General features: G+C 52.6%; 3 protein-coding genes across 11 annotated transcripts in view; 1 reads left to right on the forward strand and 2 right to left on the reverse strand.

Moving 5' to 3' along the window:
* Positions 1-9,012: 9,012 nt before the first annotated feature.
* SMIM22 (small integral membrane protein 22) lies at positions 9,013-9,807 on the forward strand. Its single transcript, XM_059691952.1, has 3 exons — positions 9,013-9,133; positions 9,218-9,280; positions 9,773-9,807. Exons 1-3 carry the CDS (start codon positions 9,013-9,015, stop codon positions 9,805-9,807), a joined length of 219 nt encoding a protein of 72 aa, XP_059547935.1.
* Positions 9,808-10,059: 252 nt separating this feature from the next.
* ROGDI (rogdi atypical leucine zipper) lies at positions 10,060-16,494 on the reverse strand. 3 transcript variants are annotated; one of them, XM_059693059.1, is made up of 11 exons: positions 16,340-16,494; positions 16,198-16,269; positions 15,338-15,420; positions 15,123-15,177; positions 14,341-14,421; positions 13,094-13,189; positions 11,766-11,864; positions 11,304-11,417; positions 11,150-11,199; positions 10,936-11,062; positions 10,437-10,618 (listed from the first exon to the last, which is right to left on the reverse strand). In XM_059693059.1, the coding sequence occupies exons 1-11, from the start codon at positions 16,382-16,384 to the stop codon at positions 10,577-10,579; spliced, it is 864 nt and encodes a 287-aa protein (XP_059549042.1). In that variant the 5' UTR covers positions 16,385-16,494; the 3' UTR covers positions 10,437-10,576. The 3 variants fall into 3 exon arrangements, with proteins under 3 accessions (XP_059549041.1, XP_059549043.1, XP_059549042.1); XM_059693058.1 differs by lacking the exon at positions 10,936-11,062 and having other exon boundaries at positions 10,060-10,618; XM_059693060.1 differs by lacking the exons at positions 10,936-11,062; positions 16,198-16,269; positions 16,340-16,494 and adding an exon at positions 15,987-16,168 and having other exon boundaries at positions 10,060-10,618.
* Positions 16,495-16,930: 436 nt separating this feature from the next.
* Positions 16,931-19,811, reverse strand: part of GLYR1 (glyoxylate reductase 1 homolog) — a 52,115-nt gene continuing 49,234 nt past the window's right edge. For all 7 annotated transcript variants that reach the window (XM_059693056.1, XM_059693055.1, XM_059693053.1 and 4 more), the window contains one exon: positions 16,931-19,068. In XM_059693056.1, the coding sequence (XP_059549039.1) occupies positions 18,994-19,068 (75 nt within the window). In that variant the 3' untranslated portion in view covers positions 16,931-18,993. The remainder of the gene's footprint in view (positions 19,069-19,811) is intronic.

Raw genomic sequence — 19,811 nt, forward strand, 5'->3', positions numbered from 1 at the left:
ATATGTCACCACTTCATTCTTGTAAAAAAAAAATCCTCACCCAAGGATATGTTTTTATTGATTTTAGAGAGAGAGAAAGGGAGAAAGAGAAATATCTTTGCGAGAGAGAAACATCAATTGGTTGCCTCCCCCACGTGCCTCAAACCGGGATTGAACCAGAAACTTAGGTATGTTCTCTGACAGGGAATAGAATCCACTACCTTTTTGTGTACGAGACGATGCTCCAACCAAATGAGCCACCTGGCCAGGGCACTGTTTCATTCTTTTTCATAGCTGAGTAATATTCCACAGGATGGACAGACCACATTGTGTTTATCCATTTATGTATTGACTAAGGGCCCAGTGCACGAATCCATGCACCTTGAAAGGAACTGTGGGCCACGAGGCTGCGGTAGGCACAGGGGTGGGTCTTGGCCCATCCTCCGTGCCCCCGTCTGGCCCCTCCCACCATGGCCCCAGTCCGCTGCTGCTGCTCCCAAGTGCTGTTGGCACTGGCCCCACTTGACCCTGCTGACGGTGTGGAGCAAGTGGGACTGGTGCCAGCAGCGGGTGCGAGTGGCAGCTGCTGCCCCGATCACCCCTCAGGAGCAGGGTGGAGGTGGAAGGTCATCAGGGGTGATCAGGACCGACAGGCGCCACTGATGGTGCTGAGTGATTGGGACTGGCACCAGGCACCAGCAGTGGGTGCAAACGGCGGCTCTTGCGCCGGCAGCGGGTGTGAGCAGGGCCAGCGCTGGCAGCAGGTGCGAGCGCCTGGCGGGACCACGGTGTGCGGGAGCAAAGAATTTTCAGTAACCTCCAGAGGCTCGCCCCCATGACAGCTACCAGCGCCCACCTTGGTCTAGTGCCCCCTCTCACCTGCTTCCCCATCCCACCTCAGCCAATGCCCACCATGTTCTGCACACGCTCCCTGTTGGTCAGAGCATGTCATAGCGACTGGTTGTTTGGTTGTTCCGCCATTTGGTCTATTTGCATATTAGCCTTTTATTATATAAGATGGGCAGTTCAAGTTTTTACAAATGAAACAACCTGTGTACAAAACACCAGATCACAAAACACACAGCTCCCCCCAAGCTCACTCATGCCCCATCTCAGCAACTATTAACCCCGTCCCCCAGGGACTGCCACTCTCCTAGCTTATAACAGCAGGGGCAGTTCTTTCCTCCCTTGACCAAGGGCAGTGGTCGGCAAACTGCGACTGGCAAGCCACATGCGGCTCTTTGGCCCCTTGAGTGTGGCTCTTCCACAAAATACCGACTTCTGCACATGGGCCACGAAGTTTCAATCACACTGTACGTGCTCGCCCACACGTGGTATTTTGTGGAAGAGCCGCACTCAAGGGGCCAAAGAGCCGCATGTGGCTAGCGAGCCACAGTTTGCCGACTACTGACCTAGGGGATCACTCAGCAGCTACTCTTCTGTGTCTGGCTTCTTTAGCTACTTGGAGAGGTTCTTGCATCCTGCCTGTGGGTTGTGAGGTGCCTCTCTAACTCTGTGGACGACATCTCCCACTAGGAAACATCCTACTGTAAACCCAGGACACACCTTTGTGTATATAACCAAATTGTCCTTAGGGTTGTTCTGTCCAACACAGAAGCCACACTTGGCTATTCCACATGGAAATATGGCAAATCTGAATTGAGATGTACCCTCAATGGAAAATACAAACCAGGTTTTATAGATTTGATAAGACAAGAAGAACGTAAAAGATATCATGAATTTTTAGATCGATTACATGTTGAGATAATAGCATTTTGGCACATATTGGGTTAAATAAAATAGATGATTGCCCTGACCAGTTTGGCTCAGTGGCTAGAGCGTCAGCCTGTAGATTCAAGGGTCCCAGGTTCGATTCTGGTCAAGGGCATGTACCTTGGTTGCGGGCACATCCCCAGTAGGGGGTGTGCAGGAGGCAGCTGATGGATGTTTCTCTCTCATCGATGTTTCTAACTCTCTCTCCCTCTCCCTTCCTCTCTGTAAAAAATCAATTAAAAAAATATATAAAAATAAATAAAATTAATTTCTTCTGCCCTAGCCAATTTGGCTCATTGGATAGAGCATCGGCCCTCAGACTGAAGGGTCCTGGGTTCGATTCTGATCAAGGACACGTACTTTGGTTGCAAGCTCAATCCCCTCCACCTGGTCTGGGCACGTGAGGGAGGCAACCAATAAATGTGTCTCTCTCTCATCGATGTTTCTCTCTCTCTGCCCTCCCTCTCCCCTCCCTTCCACTTTCTCTAAGAATCAGTGGAAAAATATCCTCGGGTGAAGATTAACGACAACAAAATTTTACTTTGTTTTACTTTTTAAAAAGTGGCTACTAGGATATTTAAAAATTACATATGTGAAAAAAATGACACATATGGCTCATGTTACATTTCTATTATACAGTGCTGCCTTAGAATAGTGTCCTTAATTGGAGATACACACTCCAATATTTTGTGTCCTGTTGTATCTAGTTTGTTTTGTTAAAAGTATAGTAGTTTCCTGGCCGGGTAGTCATTTGGTTAGAGTGTCATCCTGATACACCAAGGTTTTGGGTTCTTTTCCTGGTTCGGGTACATATAAGAATCAACCCATGAATGCATAAATAAGTGGAACAACTAATCAATGTTCTTTCTCTCCCTATCTTCCTGTCTCTCTAAAATTAATCAATAAATTAAAAAAAATTAAAAAGTATAGTATTGACCTACAAAATCAATCGTGAATATATAAGAAAGCAATTCCAGGGCAGGTGCGGGGTAGAGGGAGTCCATGGAGGGGGGGAGGGGGAGAGGGGCCATCTGTAATACTTTCAACAATAAAGATAAATTTAAAAAAAAAGAAGTAATTCCAGATAAACTGACCCGGGGAGAAGTTACTCAACGCCAGGCACTGTGTTAAGCCAGGTGAGGAAACTGAGGCGGAGAGAGAGGTCAGAGGCTGTGCACAAGATCCCTCCCTGCTGGTTGGTGGGCTTAGGGCTGGGACCAGGATCTGAGTGGGGTGTTCACCACTTCCTGCCTCGGCCTAGATTTTACTGCTCTGTTTGGGTTTGGTTGGGGCTTTATGGGTGATTTTTGTCTTTTAACTCAGTGTTTCCCAGATTTTCAACTACCAGGCCCCAAGAGGTGAGGAGACATGCCCTGGCCCATTGGTCCTCCTGTGAGCCCCGCCGCTCACTCACCCACCACCATGATGTTGAACTCAAAACCCATCTTCATGGCCTTGATCTTCAGTTGGTCCAGCACGGCCTCGATGCCCACATAACCAAGCATCTCGCAGGAGGTGGGCCTTGATGAGCAGGGGGAGAGGGCTCGCCTTAGGGGGTCCATGGGGCCAAGGGCCCAACGATGCCTGGTATCTGGGTGAGGTGGGGAGAAGAGGTTGCTGGGGCTCCCAGGAGGAACATCTGAGTTCTCATTTTGAACCCTGACTCCTTAGTTCCGCTTCCAGATACTCCCACACATTATGCCCCTGGTCTGTCTATCCTCCAGGCGCCCATGGCCCAAGGGGTTTGGTGAGCGGTGCCCAGGGGAGCTGCCTCTGGAGGGAGACTGAACTCCCATCCGATATGCACCTTCCCAGGGGTTTGTTCCTCCTGTACCCCAGCTCCCACTCCAGACTCAGCCATGCCCAGGCAGATTCTCTGCTCAGACCCTACCCCAGCAAAGCCCAGCGGCCGATCTGTCGGAGACAGAGAGAGAAGCAGCCTCGTGTGGCACCTGAGGCCCTGGGCTCCTATGGGAGCTTTAGGGGCTGCCCTGTCCCGGAAGATCCTGGTGTTTGTGGTGAGGGGGAGGGGAGAGGGTGACAGTTAACTGAAGAATCAAAGCCCCACTGCTCCCTGTGACACCACCTGGGGGCTCCTCTGCAGCAGGGAGCCGAGGGCAGGGACAGGTAAGCTGCTCTTCCAGGCCCCTTCGAGATACTACCCTGCAATCCTCACAACGACCTTGGCCTAGGACAGTGGTTCTCAACCTTCTGGCCCTTTAAATACAGTTCCTCATGTTGTGACCCAACCATAAAATTATTCTTGTTGCTACTTCATAACTGTAATGTTGCTACTCTTATGAATCGTAATGTAAATATCTGATATGCAGGATGGTCTTAGGCGACCCCTGTGAAAGGGTCGTTCAACCGCCAAAGGGGTCGTGACCCACAGGTTGAGAACTGCTAGCCTAGGATTATAGACAGGAACCCAGGTGCCCAGGGCAGGTCCCTTGCCCAAGGTCACCTAGATGGTATGTGTGGCAGATCTGGGCTTCATTCAGCCAGTCTATCTGGCTTCCAAGTTCATCTCCCTTAGCCACTCTGCCAGGGGATGCAAACTTATGACCTAGAGCAGAACATCCATGTATGTTCTTTGGTCTATCCATTGCTGGTATCATAGTGTTTTAAATTGGCAGCATTGAAAAATCAAAGCATCAATTTAGCAAATACTTAATCACCTGGCATTGTTCTAGGGGCCATAGAAGGAGAACTTATTTAATAATCATCATAGCCCATGAAACATGTGCTGTTACTATACTGTTTATAGATAACCCCATTTATACATGAATCAAGGGCATTGTTCAAGGATTGTTCAAGGTCACACAATGAGGAAATGGCAGAGATGAAATCTGAGGCCACGGGCTCATCTTCTCTGGTCTCTTTTCTTATTCACACAAAGATCTAGATTTCCAATGTTATTTTAGAGATTGTAAGCCCTGGCAACTCTGGGCCCAGCCCATCGCTGATTCAAGCTGCCCTCTAGCTGGGCCATATGCTCTTCAATTTTCTACAGTCCTCAGCCTTCCCTAATGTTTCTTTAAAAAAAAATTTATTCATTTCAGAGAGAAAGGGAGAGGGATAGAAACATCAATGATGAGAGAGAATCCTTGATTGGCTGTCTCTTGCATGTCCCCTACTGGGAATTGAGCTTGCAACCTGGGCATGTGCCCTGACCAGAAATCGAACCTTGACCTCCTGGTTCATAGGTCGACGTTCAACTACTGAGCCACACCAGCCGGGCTCCCTGATGTTTCTTATACCAAATCCATCTCACTTTTTTCTCACCTATTTTCTGGCACCTGCGTTTGCAAGCCCTAAGCAATCCTCGGTCTCAGATGTTGATAAATAGTTCTCAGACAGTATACAGATTTCAGGTTTTGCAGATCATAAGATCTCTGTTGCAGCTACTCTTCAGCTGTGAAAGCAGAAAGTGAAGGGGAGGGCGTGACTGTGTGCCAGTAAACGATTAGGGTTGTTCTGTCCATCCACTCAACTCTTCCCAATACACTTACTACCTGTCCCGTGCTCCAACCAGCCTTCTGTCCCTCTCTGCCCACACTCTTCTACTCCCCCACTGTCTACACATCTGACAAGAGGCTTAACCTTCATTGTCAAGGCTTGGAGGCTGGAAGTGGGGCTGGGCAGGGCCCAGGGCAGGACAGGGACAAGAGTCTGCTCTGAACATGGTTCCATTCCCATCAGAAAAATCTCTCAAGTTACAACTCCACGGCTCTTGAGGGATTCAGCAAGGCTGGCCTCATCAAAGCAAATGAGAACTTTAGGTGCAGATGACCAAGGAGAGCCAGTGACCCGTGGTATGACCTTGAGCCGGAGCACATTCTGCTTCTGGGAATGTCCCCTACGGAAATAGCCTCTCTGCAGGAAGACCATCACTTTCTCCAGGAAAACCATCACATGTGAGTGACATGGGATTCTGAAAAATGTTGGGAAGTAAGTCTCAGCGATTGTGAACTAGAGGGTCAGAAAGCGGCAGTCATTTGCAAGACACTCTTGGCTATGGTGACTGGGAGAAGTGGAGGGGAGGCTAAAGCGGTCTGAGCAATGTGAGGACGGCAGGTGAACCCAAATGTACACCAAGAACTAAGAACTAGAGGGAATCCCAGTGAGAGCCACACATGGCCACTTAGTGCCTGTTTCTAGTGTACGTCACTGTGCTGGAGACACTTCTATGCCGAGTGTGTCAGTCAATCCTCACGACAACCTGAAGAGAGGGGACACTGTTCTCACACACAGATGAGGAAACTGAGGCAGAGAGGGGTCAGGGACCGTGTTTCAGGTCACACACACATTGGTGGGTGTTAAAAGCTGGGACCAGGATCCGAATCTGGAGTCTGACTTGCCTGAACCCTCCTCTACCCATCACTGCTGTTTGGGTCTGGGGCCTCTTTGGTTGGTTTTGTCTTTTAACACCTTGGAGTTTCCCAGGTTTTAATGAGGTGGTTTTACTTTCATAATCACAAACAAGAAGCGAGGCACCCAGGGGTCTGGACTGTAAGACTGAGGGCCAGTGGGGAGGGAAGAGGACTGTGGGCCGTTTTATCACCCAGCCAGGCCAGGGGGGGAGGGGCTGAGTTATTGGCCTCTCTCCCCACTTTCTTCCAACTGAGATAAAGTTCACATAACGTAAAATTAATCATCAGCCATTTTAAAGTGAATAGACCAGTAGCATTCACTAGTAGTACATTCACAAGGTTGCAAAACCACTCTCTACCTAGTTCCAAGACATGTTCCTCACCCCAAAAGGAAACCCTATAACCACTAAGCACTCAGTCGCCCATCCCCCTTTCCTGGCAACCACTACTTTCTGTCTCTATGGATTTGCCTGTTCTGGACATTTCATATAAACGGGATCATACAATATGTGGCCTTTTGTGACTAGCCTCTTTTACTTGGCATCATGTTTTTGAGGTTCACTCATGTAGCAAGTCGGTGCTTCATTCCCTTTTATGAATAATATTCCATTGTATGGATAGACCATGTTTTATCTATTCATCACTTGATGGACACTGGGTTGTTTCCACTGTTTGACTATGGTGGTTAGTGCTGCTGTGAACAGTTGTGTACAAGCCTTTGAGCACTTGCTTCCAATTCTCTTATGTGTATACCTAGGAGTGGAATTGTTAGGTCATATGATAACACCGTATGTAACTTTTTGAGAAACCGCCAGACTGTTTTCCAAAGTGGCGGCACCCCACTCTCTCCCCATTTTTACAAGAGAACATTCTAGTTGGTTTAAAAATACCCTCCCTCCCTCTGCAACAGGAATCTGAGATTTCAGACTAGGATGGAGGGTGTAAGACGGGGATCCCAGCAAAGGAAACCCCATAACATGATGGTTAAGGACTCTGGGATCTGAATGCCTGAGTTCCAATTCTGGCTTCTCTGCTCACTGGTTGTGGTTGGCTTAGAATCATAGCCCCTAAAGATATTTCCATCCTAATCCCTGGAACTTTCGAATATGTCACCTTAAGTGGCAAAAGGGTTCTTTGCAGACGTGATTAAGAATTTTGCTGGGGAGATTACCCTGGGGGCCAATGTCATCACAGGGTTCCTTATAAGAGAAAGGCAAGGAGGCAGGCAGAGAAGATGTGGATGTGAAGATGGAAGCAGAAATTAAAGTGATGTTCTGGGGCATGAACCAAAGAATATGACCTATAGAAACTGGAAAGGCAAGGAATGGTTTCTCCCTTACAGCCCCCAGAAGGAATACAGCCCTGCCAACCCATTTAGACACCAACCTCCAGAGCTGCGAGGTAATGAATTTGTGTTGTTTTAAACCACTATGTTTGTGGTAGTATGTTACAACAACAGGAAATGAATCCCTGAGATGTGTGACTCGAGAGCTGGTTGCTGAGCTTCTCAAGGCCTGTTTTCATATCTGTAATAATACCCACTGTACGATTGTAATAATACAGTGGGGATTAGCAGTAATACCCACTGTATGACTGCCATGAGGGATACATTAGGTAATGTACATATAGTCTAACATTAGCTGGTATGTTCTTCCCTACTAGATCATAAGCACTATAAGAACAAAACACTGTGTCTACCTGTTTTACAGCCAACCTCACGTGCTGAGTAGTGTCTGGCGCCTAGTGGGCCTGGAAATGTCTGTGCTCTGCAAGAAGGCAGGAGTGAGAGCTGCCTCGCTGACGTGGTCAGGGATGGCAGGGTTAGGGGCCCCAAGCCCCAACTTCTGGGCAAAGAGCTCTTTTGAGAGATCACCATAGGGCTATTGTGAGGAATAGAACAGAGAAAATAAGGATCTAAGACTTCTAATATGGTGCCAGGCACATCCCAGCAGACCAACAAGGGTGGTGGAAAAGATACTTCTTCCTCTCTCCCTTTCCCTCCTTTCTCCTTAAAAATGTTTAAAATTTAATCTTGACCTGAGGATATGTTCTTGTTGATTTTTTTTTTTTTAAGAGAGAGAGGAAGGGAGAGAGAAACATCAGTTCACTTCTATACGTTCCGACCAGGAGTGAACCCGCAATGCTTTGGTGCAAGGGCTGATGCTCCAACCACTGAGCAACACCGACCAGGGAAAATCCATCACCTTTTGGGATATGGGACGATGCTTCAACCAACTGATCCACCCAGCCAGAGCTCCTTTCTCCTTTTCAATCTTCCTTCCTCCCTCCCTCCCTCTCTTGTTTTTCTTTGTCTTTCCTTTATTCATGGTCAGCAGCAGCTGAGCGCCCACAGTCCCAGGCTGCTTGTATGGTCTACTGAGAAAAGTGAAAAAGCCCTGGGGTGAGGAGACTGACAGGCCTGTGACCTCCTCCTGGGACCAGCAGTACCAGCTGCTGTTGGGAAGCAGGAAGCACACTGCTGGGACACAGGCCCCACATTCTGAGTTCTGGCAGCCCCGGGCTGGCCATGGGGAGAGAGGGGCTGGTTGCTAAGGCCTCAGGTGGTGTGGATCCGGAAGCAGGAAGTCTATGCTCCCAGGAGTTAAGGCTTTGAGAGCTTGGAGGCAGGTCAGGTCTTGATGTGGGGCTGCTGGGGGAAGTGGGAAGAGAAGGGGCTGGTCAGGTCAGGTTCAGGACCAAGGTAAGGGCAAGGAGAGGAGTGCAAGTGAAGTTGGGGCAGGAACTGGGGCCTAGAGGGACAGTGTGAAAGGGGCAGGGGCTGGACGGTGGGAGGCCTGTATGTGGCCTGGCCCCAGAGGAACCCCGAGCTCTAAAGGTTTCCCTCTGGGGGGTTGGGGCAGGTGGCATCCAGGACCCTCTAGCTGGGATGGCCAACCTGAAGGATCTGGAGACCACAGCAAAGGAAGTGCTGGGGAGACTGAAGAGCAACCAACTGTTCGAGTCCAAGTCAGACACCGCTTACTTCATCATCTTCCTCATTGCCCTGGGTATGGTCTCTGCCTCTGGCCCATCAGCCTCTCAGGCCAGGCCCCAGGTGGAGGGCCCTGTCTGGACACCTGTCCCACCCCCAGGCACTATATTGCTCCTGCTGCTGCTTGTTTGCCTCAACTGCTGCTGCAGCCCCTGCTGCTGCTGCTGCCGCTGCCTCCGCTGCTGCTGCCCCTGCTGCCTCCGCTGCTGCCCCTGCTGCCTCCGCTGCTGCCCCCGCTGCCTCTGCTGCTGCCCCTGCTGCCTCCGCTGCTGCCCCCACCATCCCTCCAGATCCCAGACAATGAGTGCCAAGCAGGTGAGTCCCACTGGCCCTGGAAGGCCAGGAATTGCACTGGGATGGAGGAGAGGCTGCTGGGGCTCCTCAAGATGGGGGGGTTAGCAGGGAACTGAAGCCTGAACCCCACTGGGCTCCCTCTGCTCCTCTCTGACAGGAGAACTCCATGAGACGGAGTAACTTGGCTCTGGAACCAAAATGAGGCGAGACCCCCAGCCCCTCTGCTCACATGCCATGCTGGGCAACAGTAACAAGGCCTTGTCTGTCCAGAGCCTGAGTCTGAAGTGTGTTCCAACCTCCCACCAAGGGTGGGCAATGCAAGTACCCACTGCTCCCTCTAGGTGCCCACTTGGTCCCTCAGACTTCAGCAGCATGACTGACACCAGGAAACCTTAAGTAACTTGCTGGGGGTCATCCAGCAACTATCCATGGGAGGGGGAGCTGGGCTCAAACTCGGGGCCCAACCCCCCAGGCAGACCCCTTGTCACCATTCCACTCAGCCCCTCAGCAGCCAGAGGGCCCTCTCAAAGGAGGCATGAGTAGGCTAGGGGCTCAGTCACTGGGTGCTCCACTTGGCTCCTATAGCCAGGGACCCCCAGCTTGGTCCCTACTCAGACAGACAGACAGACGGATATCCAGACAGAGGGGTCCAGGCAAAGTTGGATGATCTTTATTTCTTGGAGGCCCTGGTAGGATTGCTGAGTAAACAGTCAAGGGACCGCAGCTCATGGTAGGTGGCTTCTGCCTGCCCTTTTCTTTTCCTTCTCTCCCAACTCACAGCTTAGGGTCACCACCCACTCCTCACCTTCCAGCGGGAGGAGTGCAGCTGCCCCTCACCTGGGGGTAGCTCAGCAGGGGGGAAGGAGAGCCCTGGGCTGGGCTCCACCTTGAGTCCAAAGGGCAGGGCTTGGAATGTGGGCGAACTCCTGACCCCACCTTCTTGACCCACCCCCACCCCAAAACAAAAAGCAAGTCAGCTTCCCTTCATTCCAGAAGTTCCAGTGTTCAACTCCCATCTGTGCAAATGTGACGGGCAGGACAGGCAAGGAGGGCAGTAAATCGCCTGTAGTGCTTGGCTTGGGCCGCACTCCAGGGTGTGTGGTCGGGGCAGGGACACCCTGGGTAGGGGCCAGTCCTCAGGGGGACAGGCTCTTGGGTGCTCTGCTTAGAAAGGCCTGTAGCTCCAGTAGCTGGAGAACACCGAGATCTAGGGAGGGAGGAAGGTGGGGGGGCATGGTGAGCGGTGGTGCTGGGGGGCCTGGCCCGTTGCACCCTGTGACTCAGGTGAGATTTCAAGGTTATCCAAGGGCAATGTGTCAGGGAGAGGGTACTGTTGCCCAGCAGCACAATGGCCCATCAGCCTGGTGTGTGCGGCGGGTACAAAAGACCTTAAGATTTGGGGGTGCTTTGGCCCTGAGACAAGAGCCCCTGGAATACCCCCAAAATGAAGGGGCTATTGCCTGGCTGGCCTCATCTGTTTGAGACTGTGGCTCAGCCCAGACCCCACCACCCCTGTGCTCCCACCTTATCCTTGAGCTGCTGGCAGAGCTGCAGGGAGACGGTAAAGAAGACCAGGGCATCATTTAGCCACGGGATCACCGACTCCACTTTGTGCACATGGCTCACCTCCAGACGCTGGGAGCCCCACTCACTGTGGGCAGAGGGTCGGGTCCCTGAGTCCCGCAGCCCCTGAGGTGCAGAGGGCCCTCCAGGGCACCCCTCCCAACAGTGTACTTACAACATGGCTCCAGGGCTGTGGAGCACGGAGCCTCCAGCTGGGCGGAAGTTCTAGGCAGAAGAGCATCAGACCCAGTCTCAGGCCTTTGGGGTTGCAGGGCATGGGTCAGTGGGGGCAGAGGTCGGGGGTCGGGGGTTGGTAGGGTTCTGCTTACCTTGGTGGAATTTGGCTGCAGGGTGTGCAGCTGGTACACAGTGAGACAGAGCTTGTTGAGGTTGATGTAGACGTTGACCAGCAAGTCGGAGGGCAGGGCAGGGGTGAACATACGCTGGAGGATGGGGTGGGGGTGGGGGGAAGGCAGGCAAGTGAGATAACGGCAGGGCAGGGAGAGGCCCCCAAAAACCACCTGGGGGAATCTCAGCCCTCATCATATGGACTGGGGCATCTAGCCTCTTCCCAGCTGCCTTGGGTAACTTCCTGCTCTGCTGGTTTGGGAACCCCTGATTTGACAGGGTGATGTATCTGGGGGACACAGGAGGGAAGCTGAGGACCCTGTCTCAGAAAACTGCAGAGACATAGACATAGAACTCCTGCTGATGACAGTTTGGAGCTTCTGACCCCTTGGCACTCCTGTGTCCCTTTCCAGGAACCCGCTGTCCTGGCCCGAGGCACTGACCGTGAGACCACTGGCGGCAATCTCAGGCAGAGTGAGGGTGGCCGGGGTGGTCAGCCGGTTGCGAGCTCTGGTCAGTTGCAGCATCACGGCATCCATCAGCTGGAGGGAAGGGGTTAGTCACAGCTGCTCCAAGGGCTAATCCCATCCCCCCCACCCCAGCATCAGGGAACGACAAAGTTACGGTGGCTCCAGCTCCTGCCCTGGTGGTCCTGGTCTCACGGCCCGAACCCCACTAAAGTGGGGGCTTGTTAAAAATGCAGGTAATTGGGGCCTGGGGGACGTAGGGGGAGGAGGGTAGGATGTCCGTACTATATACCACCCACCCAGGAGGTTCTACTGAATGGGATCCTGTGGACTGGTCCAATGGGGAATGGGATGCCAGGAGTTAGTCTCGGGGGCATGAGGGCTTGGTGGATGGGGGTACAGGCAATGAAGGAGCTTACAGGGGCCCAAATCTGGCCAGGGTGCAAGGGGCAAGGGAGGGCTTCCTGGAAGAAACAATGGGGCAGTTGAGTTGATGCCTTAAGTCAGACATCAACCCCATTTCACAGGTGAAGAAACAGAGGCTCTGAAGAGATAGAGTCACATAGCTTGTGAACTGTGGAACCATCTAGAACTAATTCCTTTCCTTTACTACAGAGCAGTGCCCTTACTTGGACTCCTCAGAGCCCCAGCTTCCAGCTGTTGCTGTAGATGCTAGGCTGACCTGGCTCCCAGGGAAGGCAAAACTACTGGGAGGAGGCATGGGGCTGCAGCTTATATCCCCCCCTCCCCGGGGCAGTCACAGTTCTGGGAGGGACCTTAGTCCATCTATTTCCAAGTTTCATCTGAAGAATCAGAGGTCCAGAGAGGGTAGGTGAACCACCTGGGGACTGGTCCAGGGCATCCAGACTGAGTTCTCCCCTCCATGCTTTGTGAATTGACTTTGTTCATTGCCAGGTTTTTTTTCCTATTGCTGGTACTACTACTAGCAGCTACTATTTACTGAGCACTTACTAGGGGCCACTTTACCTGCATTATAACAATTGGTAGTCACTATATCTTATCCCCCTTTTGCAGGGGAGGATATGGAGGCACAGAGTGGCTAATTAAGTGACTTGAAGTTGTACAGCTAATAGTGGAGGCCCTAGGAGCAGAACCCAGGTCTGATTCTGAAGCTTGGGCTAAGAGCTATTTGACTATGACTGGATGGACATGTGTACACGGAGAGGTGAAGGGTTAGCTGTCAGCTATACTTGAGGACATGGGGGCAGAGTTCTCTAGGAACCTGGTCAGGGGTCAGGGTGGGTGTGGGAAACCTGGCTCCCCTGTCCCTGCAGGCAACTCACCTTAAGGACCTCTGCTCCTGTCCTGAACTGGTAGCTCTCATCCCGGTTGTTGAGGAGGTAAATGGCTTGGCTCACGTGGTTCCTGGCATCCTGGATCTGAAAACAGTGCCCACGGAGTGGTTAGTGGGCTGGCCCCAGCCAATGAGCCCCCACTCCGAGGGGCTGTCATCCTTGGAGGGGTGGGTGGGTGCTGCTTGCCTGACTCCTCCCCCACAGCTGTTGGCTTCCTGCCCTGGCTGGGTGCATGCACATGGCACAGACTGAGGCAGGCTTGGTCCCTGGCCTCATGTAGCTCACTTTCTAAAGGAGGACAGATGGTAACCGAGTAAAGGCACAAGACGCAAACTGCGTGACTCACACTAGGAAATAAACAGGGTGCTGGAGGGAGTTAGGGGACCTCTTTAGATGGGGATCTGAGGAGGCCCAGGGAGGTGATTCTTGAGCTGACACGCATCACTCTTGTGATGAGAAAAGCTTGTGGAGAGACTCCAGGTAGAGGGACAAGCAAGAGCAAAGGCCCAAAGATGGAGACTGCTGGTGGCCAGTTGTGTGGGGGAGCAGAAGTTGAGGCCCAGTCACATAGGAGTGGAAAGGGAACATGGACGTTGTCCATGGAGCTATGGAGCAACCAAAGAATATATATGCATAGTTCATGAAAACAGACAATAATGTGGTGAAGCTCTAAGGGAGGGAGGGGGGGACATTCATAATAGAGGAAAAAAAGAAAAAAGAGAGCCCGACTCAGGTGGCTCAATGGTTGAGCTTCTACCTATGAACCAGGAGGTCACGGTTCGATTTCTGGTTGGGGCACAAGCCGGGGTTGTGGGCTTGATCCCCAGTAGGGGGCGTGCAGGAGGCAGCCTATCAGTGATTCTCTCTCATCATTGATGTTTCTATCTCTCTCCCCATCTCTCTTCCTCTCGGAAATCAATACAAAATTTTTTAAAAAAGAAGAGAGCCATGGGAATCCCCTGGAAACTTTGGGCAGGGAATGACTTGTTCAAGGGGGAGCCCTGTGGCTCTGGCTGAGGCCTGGGGACATACGGACAGGTTCTCCACCTCCCACAAGGCTAGGTTCTGGAGCCCAGGCTCCTCCCACCCCAGCTTCCCTGCTAGGAAACACCCTATGAGGCTTGCTGTGGCAGAAAATCCCCAGTGTCCTGTCCCTGGAGGCCTTAGCAGCACTGTGCAGGCCTGCCCCTGCCTGTCCGGTGGCCTGAGCCCTGGCTGAGGAAAGGCCCGGTTACCTGCTGCAGCTTCCACTGCTTGTCCTCCCGGAAGGCAAAGTGCAGCAGCTGGCTGTTCCGGGGCATCTTCAGGTTCACGTCCTGGTGGGTGAGGGTGGGGTAAGCTGGGCAGAGGGATGCCCTTCTGCTTTTGGCCATTCTGAGCCTTTGAGCCAAGGGTGGAAACAGTGGTGGTTCAGGCCTCAGCCTCTCCTAGGCAGGGGAGCGGGAAGGACTCCCAATACCATGGCCATGTGGGGGGGGGTGAACATGCGGTCAGGAAACAGGAACTCAGGCCCAAGAGGAACCACAAAGATATGAAAGGGAAAAGAAGCCAAGAAAGGGGAAGGTGGCCTCAGCTGGGAGGAGGCCTGTGATGGAGGGCAGACGGGGAACATCTGCACAGGCTCATGGACTGAATACCCACTCATGAAGGACGAGGACCTTCTCCCATACCTTGGCACCTGGCACAGGGCCGGGTGCAGATGGAGCTCAGATGCTGGTGATTCCACTTTGATCTGGGGCCAGCCTAATCCTGCCAATGCCCACGTTTCACCAGGCCCAGACTCTGGGCTGGGCCATGTGCAGAGCATCCCTCTCCTGTGCTCAATGAAACCTCTCACTAAGCTCTTGAGGACGCTGGGGGTTGTTGTCATTTACAGATGAAGAAACAGGCCCAGGATGGTCGAGGATTCTGCCTTGCGTCACACAGCCAGCCAGTGGCAGAGCTGCGATGAGCAGGAGGCCCCCATGCTCTTCCCCACTGGCTTCTCCACAGAAAGGGAGAGGGACCAGGGACTCACCGCCTGGCTCAGCGCGTCCCCTTGCAGAGTCAGCACGCCCTTCACCTGGTCTGTGCTGCAACACATGGGGGTCAGAGCAGAACCTGCAGCCGATCCCTCCCACTACCCAGCCTTCCCATTGGGCCCTTGTGGCTCTGTCATAGGATGTTCCAACCCAGGTGTTCTCACCCCCCCAAGGAGCCCATCCCAGGGGTTTCCACCAAGCCAGGGCTTACCCACTGCTGCCCAGAATGAAGTTCTCTTGCTTGGCAGGCCCCTCCATGCCTGAGCCTGGCAGAGTGAAGCGGAGAGAGGCCTCCTGGGGGGCAAAGGGGAGTGGGGCAAAGTTCACCCAATCCAGCCCAGAAGTCCCACTCCCAGGTGGGCGAGGGGAGGAACAAGATGGGTTGGCCTCACGGGACAGGAACGTCCTACCCAAGCCCCCAGGGCACCTTCCCACTGCTCTGGCTCCTCCCCCAGGGCCCGAGTGTCAGGTCCTACCCAAGCCAATACCCGCTCCTTCCACGTTCCCTGGGCGCCTGTGCCCAACATGGGGATATAAAACAGGAATACTCTCCCAGCTTGGTTAAGGTGCTCGGGTGTGAGGTAGAGGGTCAGGGAACCCCGGTAGTCATGGCAACCCGCAATTCTGACCATACCAGGCAATGCCTGAACATTTGGGAGTTGACCGGCTTATCTTCAGGTCAACCTTGAGGCAGGTACTGTTACTTCCTTTTTGCAAATGACGACAGGGAGGCCCAGGGAGATTGAGTATTTAGCTAGTGTCACAATGTTGGGGTCCTTGATCTCAGATTAAATGTCACCGCTTCAAAGAAGGCCTACCCCGTCCGGACCCCGAGGCTCTCCCAGACCCACAGCACTCACACAGCTGCTGGTGGAACGGGGTGATTATCTGCTGGCGCCCCCGACTGGGCTCCCAAGTCCACCGACGACAAAGCCCCGTCAGAACACTGCGCTCCGCGTACCCCGTAGGCGCTAGGGAGGCAGGCGCGGCGGGCCAGCGGAGGAGCCGCACTAGGGAAGGCTGCGGAGGAGGGACGCACGCAAAGGCCCACGGCCGCCCGCGAGACATTACCTTTAGGATGTCCTGGAGCTGCCTCAGCACGGCGTGCACTTCGTCGTGCAGCAGCCAGCGGAATTCCTCCTCCTGGCGGGACAGGCCGCGGTCAGCCGCCCGGGCCCGCCGCCCCCACCCTGCCCCGCCCAACGAGCCTCACCAGCACCGCCCGCTCCACCGCCGTCGGTGCCATCGCGGTCGCCATCGCCACTGCTCTCTGTGAAGCTACTGTCTCCGGTCAGCGGTCTGCGCCCGCCGCCGCTCGGTCAGTACTCAGCGCCCGGGCCCAGCCCCCGCCGCCGATTGGCTAAGTGGGAACCAGTCCGCCCCCGAACCACCGCCCCATTCCGCTGATTGGCCGAGAGGACGCCCGCCCCGCCCCCGGCTCGCGACAGGGCGGAATGGAACTAGGCTGGCTGCAGTAAGAACCCGCCCGCTCCGGCTCGCCCGAGACGCCGCCGGCGCAAGCCGCGGGCGCCGCATCCAAGCCAGCTCTTGGGCTGGAGCGCTCTCGTCCCGCCTCTCCCGGGCTCTGATAGGATGCCCTTACCCACTTGCGCTCTATTGGCCGGCGGAATGGCTGGCTCTCGCCGCGCCTGGCGATTGGCCGATGGGCAGCCGGCTCCAGCTGCCTTGCCTTCCACCCTAGTTCATGGGTCCAGGTTAAGGAAAAAGCCCAGGGCTTAGCCTCCGCCCTCCCTCCACGGCTGGGCGGTACAGTGTTAGGCGCAGGCGAGGTAATCAGTCCTAGTTGGGTTACCAAGAAACGTTTTATTCTGCTTGCAGTAGCCTTTTGTTAATTGCACAAAATCATTTGTTTTTGCCATTTAAACTTTATCACACAATCCTATTCTGAAAAACATGTTCATGAAAAACAAAGCAAAAATAAAAATTCACAACCTTAATTACCAGATTTGTCATTTAAAGAAAAAAAGGAGGGGGACGGAGGAGGGGCTTTCTTACAAGCGTTTCCACAAGTGTCACATTTTTTCCTTAAAAGGGAAGGATTTCAAAACAAAGGTGAAATAGCTTAAACAGAAATATTCATAAAAAGGAACTTTACAGAATTGTCAACAATATTAAGACAACATTGACTAACAGTTTCATTACAGCATCTTCCCCTACTCCCAAACCGCCCCCCCACCCCCCAGTGTCCAGCTAGGACTATAACAGGCTTTGTGTTCAGAGAGAAAATAATTCAAAATCCCAGTGAAATCAACTGTGTCAAAACCCACAGGCATCTTCCCTGCCCTCTCCTGTCTTCTGAGATCCCATAACTTGGGTTCTGATCAGTGGAAAAGAGCCAAGGTTGTGAGGGGAAGGGACCCACACCAGTGTGGCCACCTCATTTTTTATATATAATTATATATTCACTATAAATGCTGACCTTCTGCAAAGTGTGACTTTGAAAAATCCAACCCATGCAGAGGGAGACATTGACAACCTTCAGATGACTTCTCCTTGTTCTTTTGCCACATTCCAACACCCTCTGGTCCCCTATCCAAGGAGATATACCAGGTCCTCAAGGATGTCTTGGATCCACCTCTGAGGGTCAGTTAGTTCAGGTTCAGTCAAGCCCAGTTCTCCTTTTCCCTCCCGACAGACCTCAGGACCCTGGAAGTACAGAAGACCACCAAGTTGCTGGCTGAAGTGAAGACACTCATTCTGTTCAAGAGCTGAGCCTAAGAAATGGTCATCGTTTGTCAGGCTGGGTCGGGGCCAAAGGGAAAGAGAGAGGAAGAAATTCTGCTTCCATGGGAGGAAAAGGGGAGAGGGAGGAGAATGGAGAGAGGTGGGCATGCAGAGGACTTGCACAGGGGCAGGCTGGAGAAAGTAGGACCACTGTGAGGGCACCTGGGTCAGACTGGCACTTCAGGACCATATGAAGTCTGTGGCATAGAGGAAACGGAAAGCCCACCCCACCTCACTCTTCACTGGTGGCCCTCAGGATCCCCTTCCCAAGGGCTGGAATGCAAATCTAAATACTAAAACAGTGTGTTGAGGAGTGAGAGCCCCCTACACCAAAGCAAGAAGTCTGATCCTAGCCCAGGACTCCGTAGTGATGGCGACTTCTAGGATGGGTGCTGAAGAGCAGTGAGGAGATAGGCTTCCATGAGACTCAACCTACAGGCTGACTGCTGCTCTCCCTGGAAAGCCAGAGCCTTGTCTTCACTGGACTTTGCCAATCTCTTCAGTTCACAAAGGCATTTCTGGAGAGTTGGTTGCACGCTGGCAGCTTAAACATGACAATCCCCATCAGCTGGTCACCTGAGGTTGGGAGGGTCCACAGGATCCTCCGTTTAGTCTGTACTAGTTCATCTTGGCCCCAGCCTCTCTCTGCAAGGGATCCAGTCGGGAATGTGAATGTGACCACAGCCTCTTCGCTCTGAGGGAAGCAGGAAGGCTTCCAATTCTCATTGCTGATTCTAGTTCCTCGACTGGAAGGGGTATGAGATAAGACAAGCGTGGAAGAAGGGGAAAAAAGCCAGGCAGCAGTTTCCGGGCAGCTTCTATCCTGGAGTAAGAGCCAGTGTGGGTGTATATGTGTGTATGTGTGTGTGTGTGTGTATGTGTGAACACACAGCCACCTGGTTCAGGGGCCAGTGCCCAGCTCAAGAGCTTTGCTACAGGCCAATCCTGCTGACACCTCCCCGGTTCCCAGGACTTTCAGGGGAGGAGTAGTGCTGTGCTGATGGCAAATCTCAAAGTCTGTATAAAAGGAGATGGAGACAGGTGGACTGGTCCAGAGTGAAGTCCCAGGACCCCAACCCCATGTGAGGAAGAGGGGGTCAGAGGGAGGGAGGGAGTGGGGGCTTAGTGTATGTAGGCCCGGTACACGGCAGACATGTCGTTGTCAGACTGGTCCAGTGCCTTGGCTCTTTTGTACACCTGGAAAAAAATGAGATGAGCTCAGTCTCTGACCATATAGCTGACTTAAAGACATAGATCTGCTTCCTGGAGGTGGTTCTAGATGTGGTTATGTAGGTATGTTCTGGAGTCCAGGCTGTCTGGGTGTGATTCTGGCTCCTTTTATGACTGGCCTGACCTTGGATAAAGTGCCACAGCCACCGCTTTCTGATATCATGGAGGTAATAAGGTTACGGGGAGGATTAAATGGAGTGAGGGATGTATAATGTTCAGAGTGCGGGCACACAGGGAGGGCTCAGTGTTGTTAGCAATTATAACCATGTCTCTTCCTGCTGATGACCCTCCAAGGACTTCCCATGTTATTCTCTGGGCTACTATTCTTGCCCTTTCCTCTGCATAGGATGCCCTTCCCTCAGCAAGGCTGGCTCCTTCCCAAAGGCCTTCCCTAACCACCTCATCTAAAGCAGTGGCTGCACCACTTTACCTTGGTCACTTCTATCCCCTTACAATGATCTATTTTACTCATATTTCAGACCATCTGAAATTCTCATTTGTTTAAATATGTATGTACTTATTTTGTTCCTCCTTCTATTAAAATGTACACCAACCTGTCCCCAGAGCCTAGTATGGTACTTGGCAATTAACAATTGCCTTGGTGATACTAGATGAATATAAAAAAGTATGAAAATAATTAAAAAGCCATTGTTCAACAACAGTAGTATTGCATACAGTCATGCTGAGGAAATGCAGTTGGACACAAACTT

This window comes from Myotis daubentonii, chromosome 4 (assembly GCF_963259705.1).
Source record: "Myotis daubentonii chromosome 4, mMyoDau2.1, whole genome shotgun sequence".
NCBI classification, from domain to species: Eukaryota; Metazoa; Chordata; class Mammalia; order Chiroptera; family Vespertilionidae; genus Myotis; species Myotis daubentonii.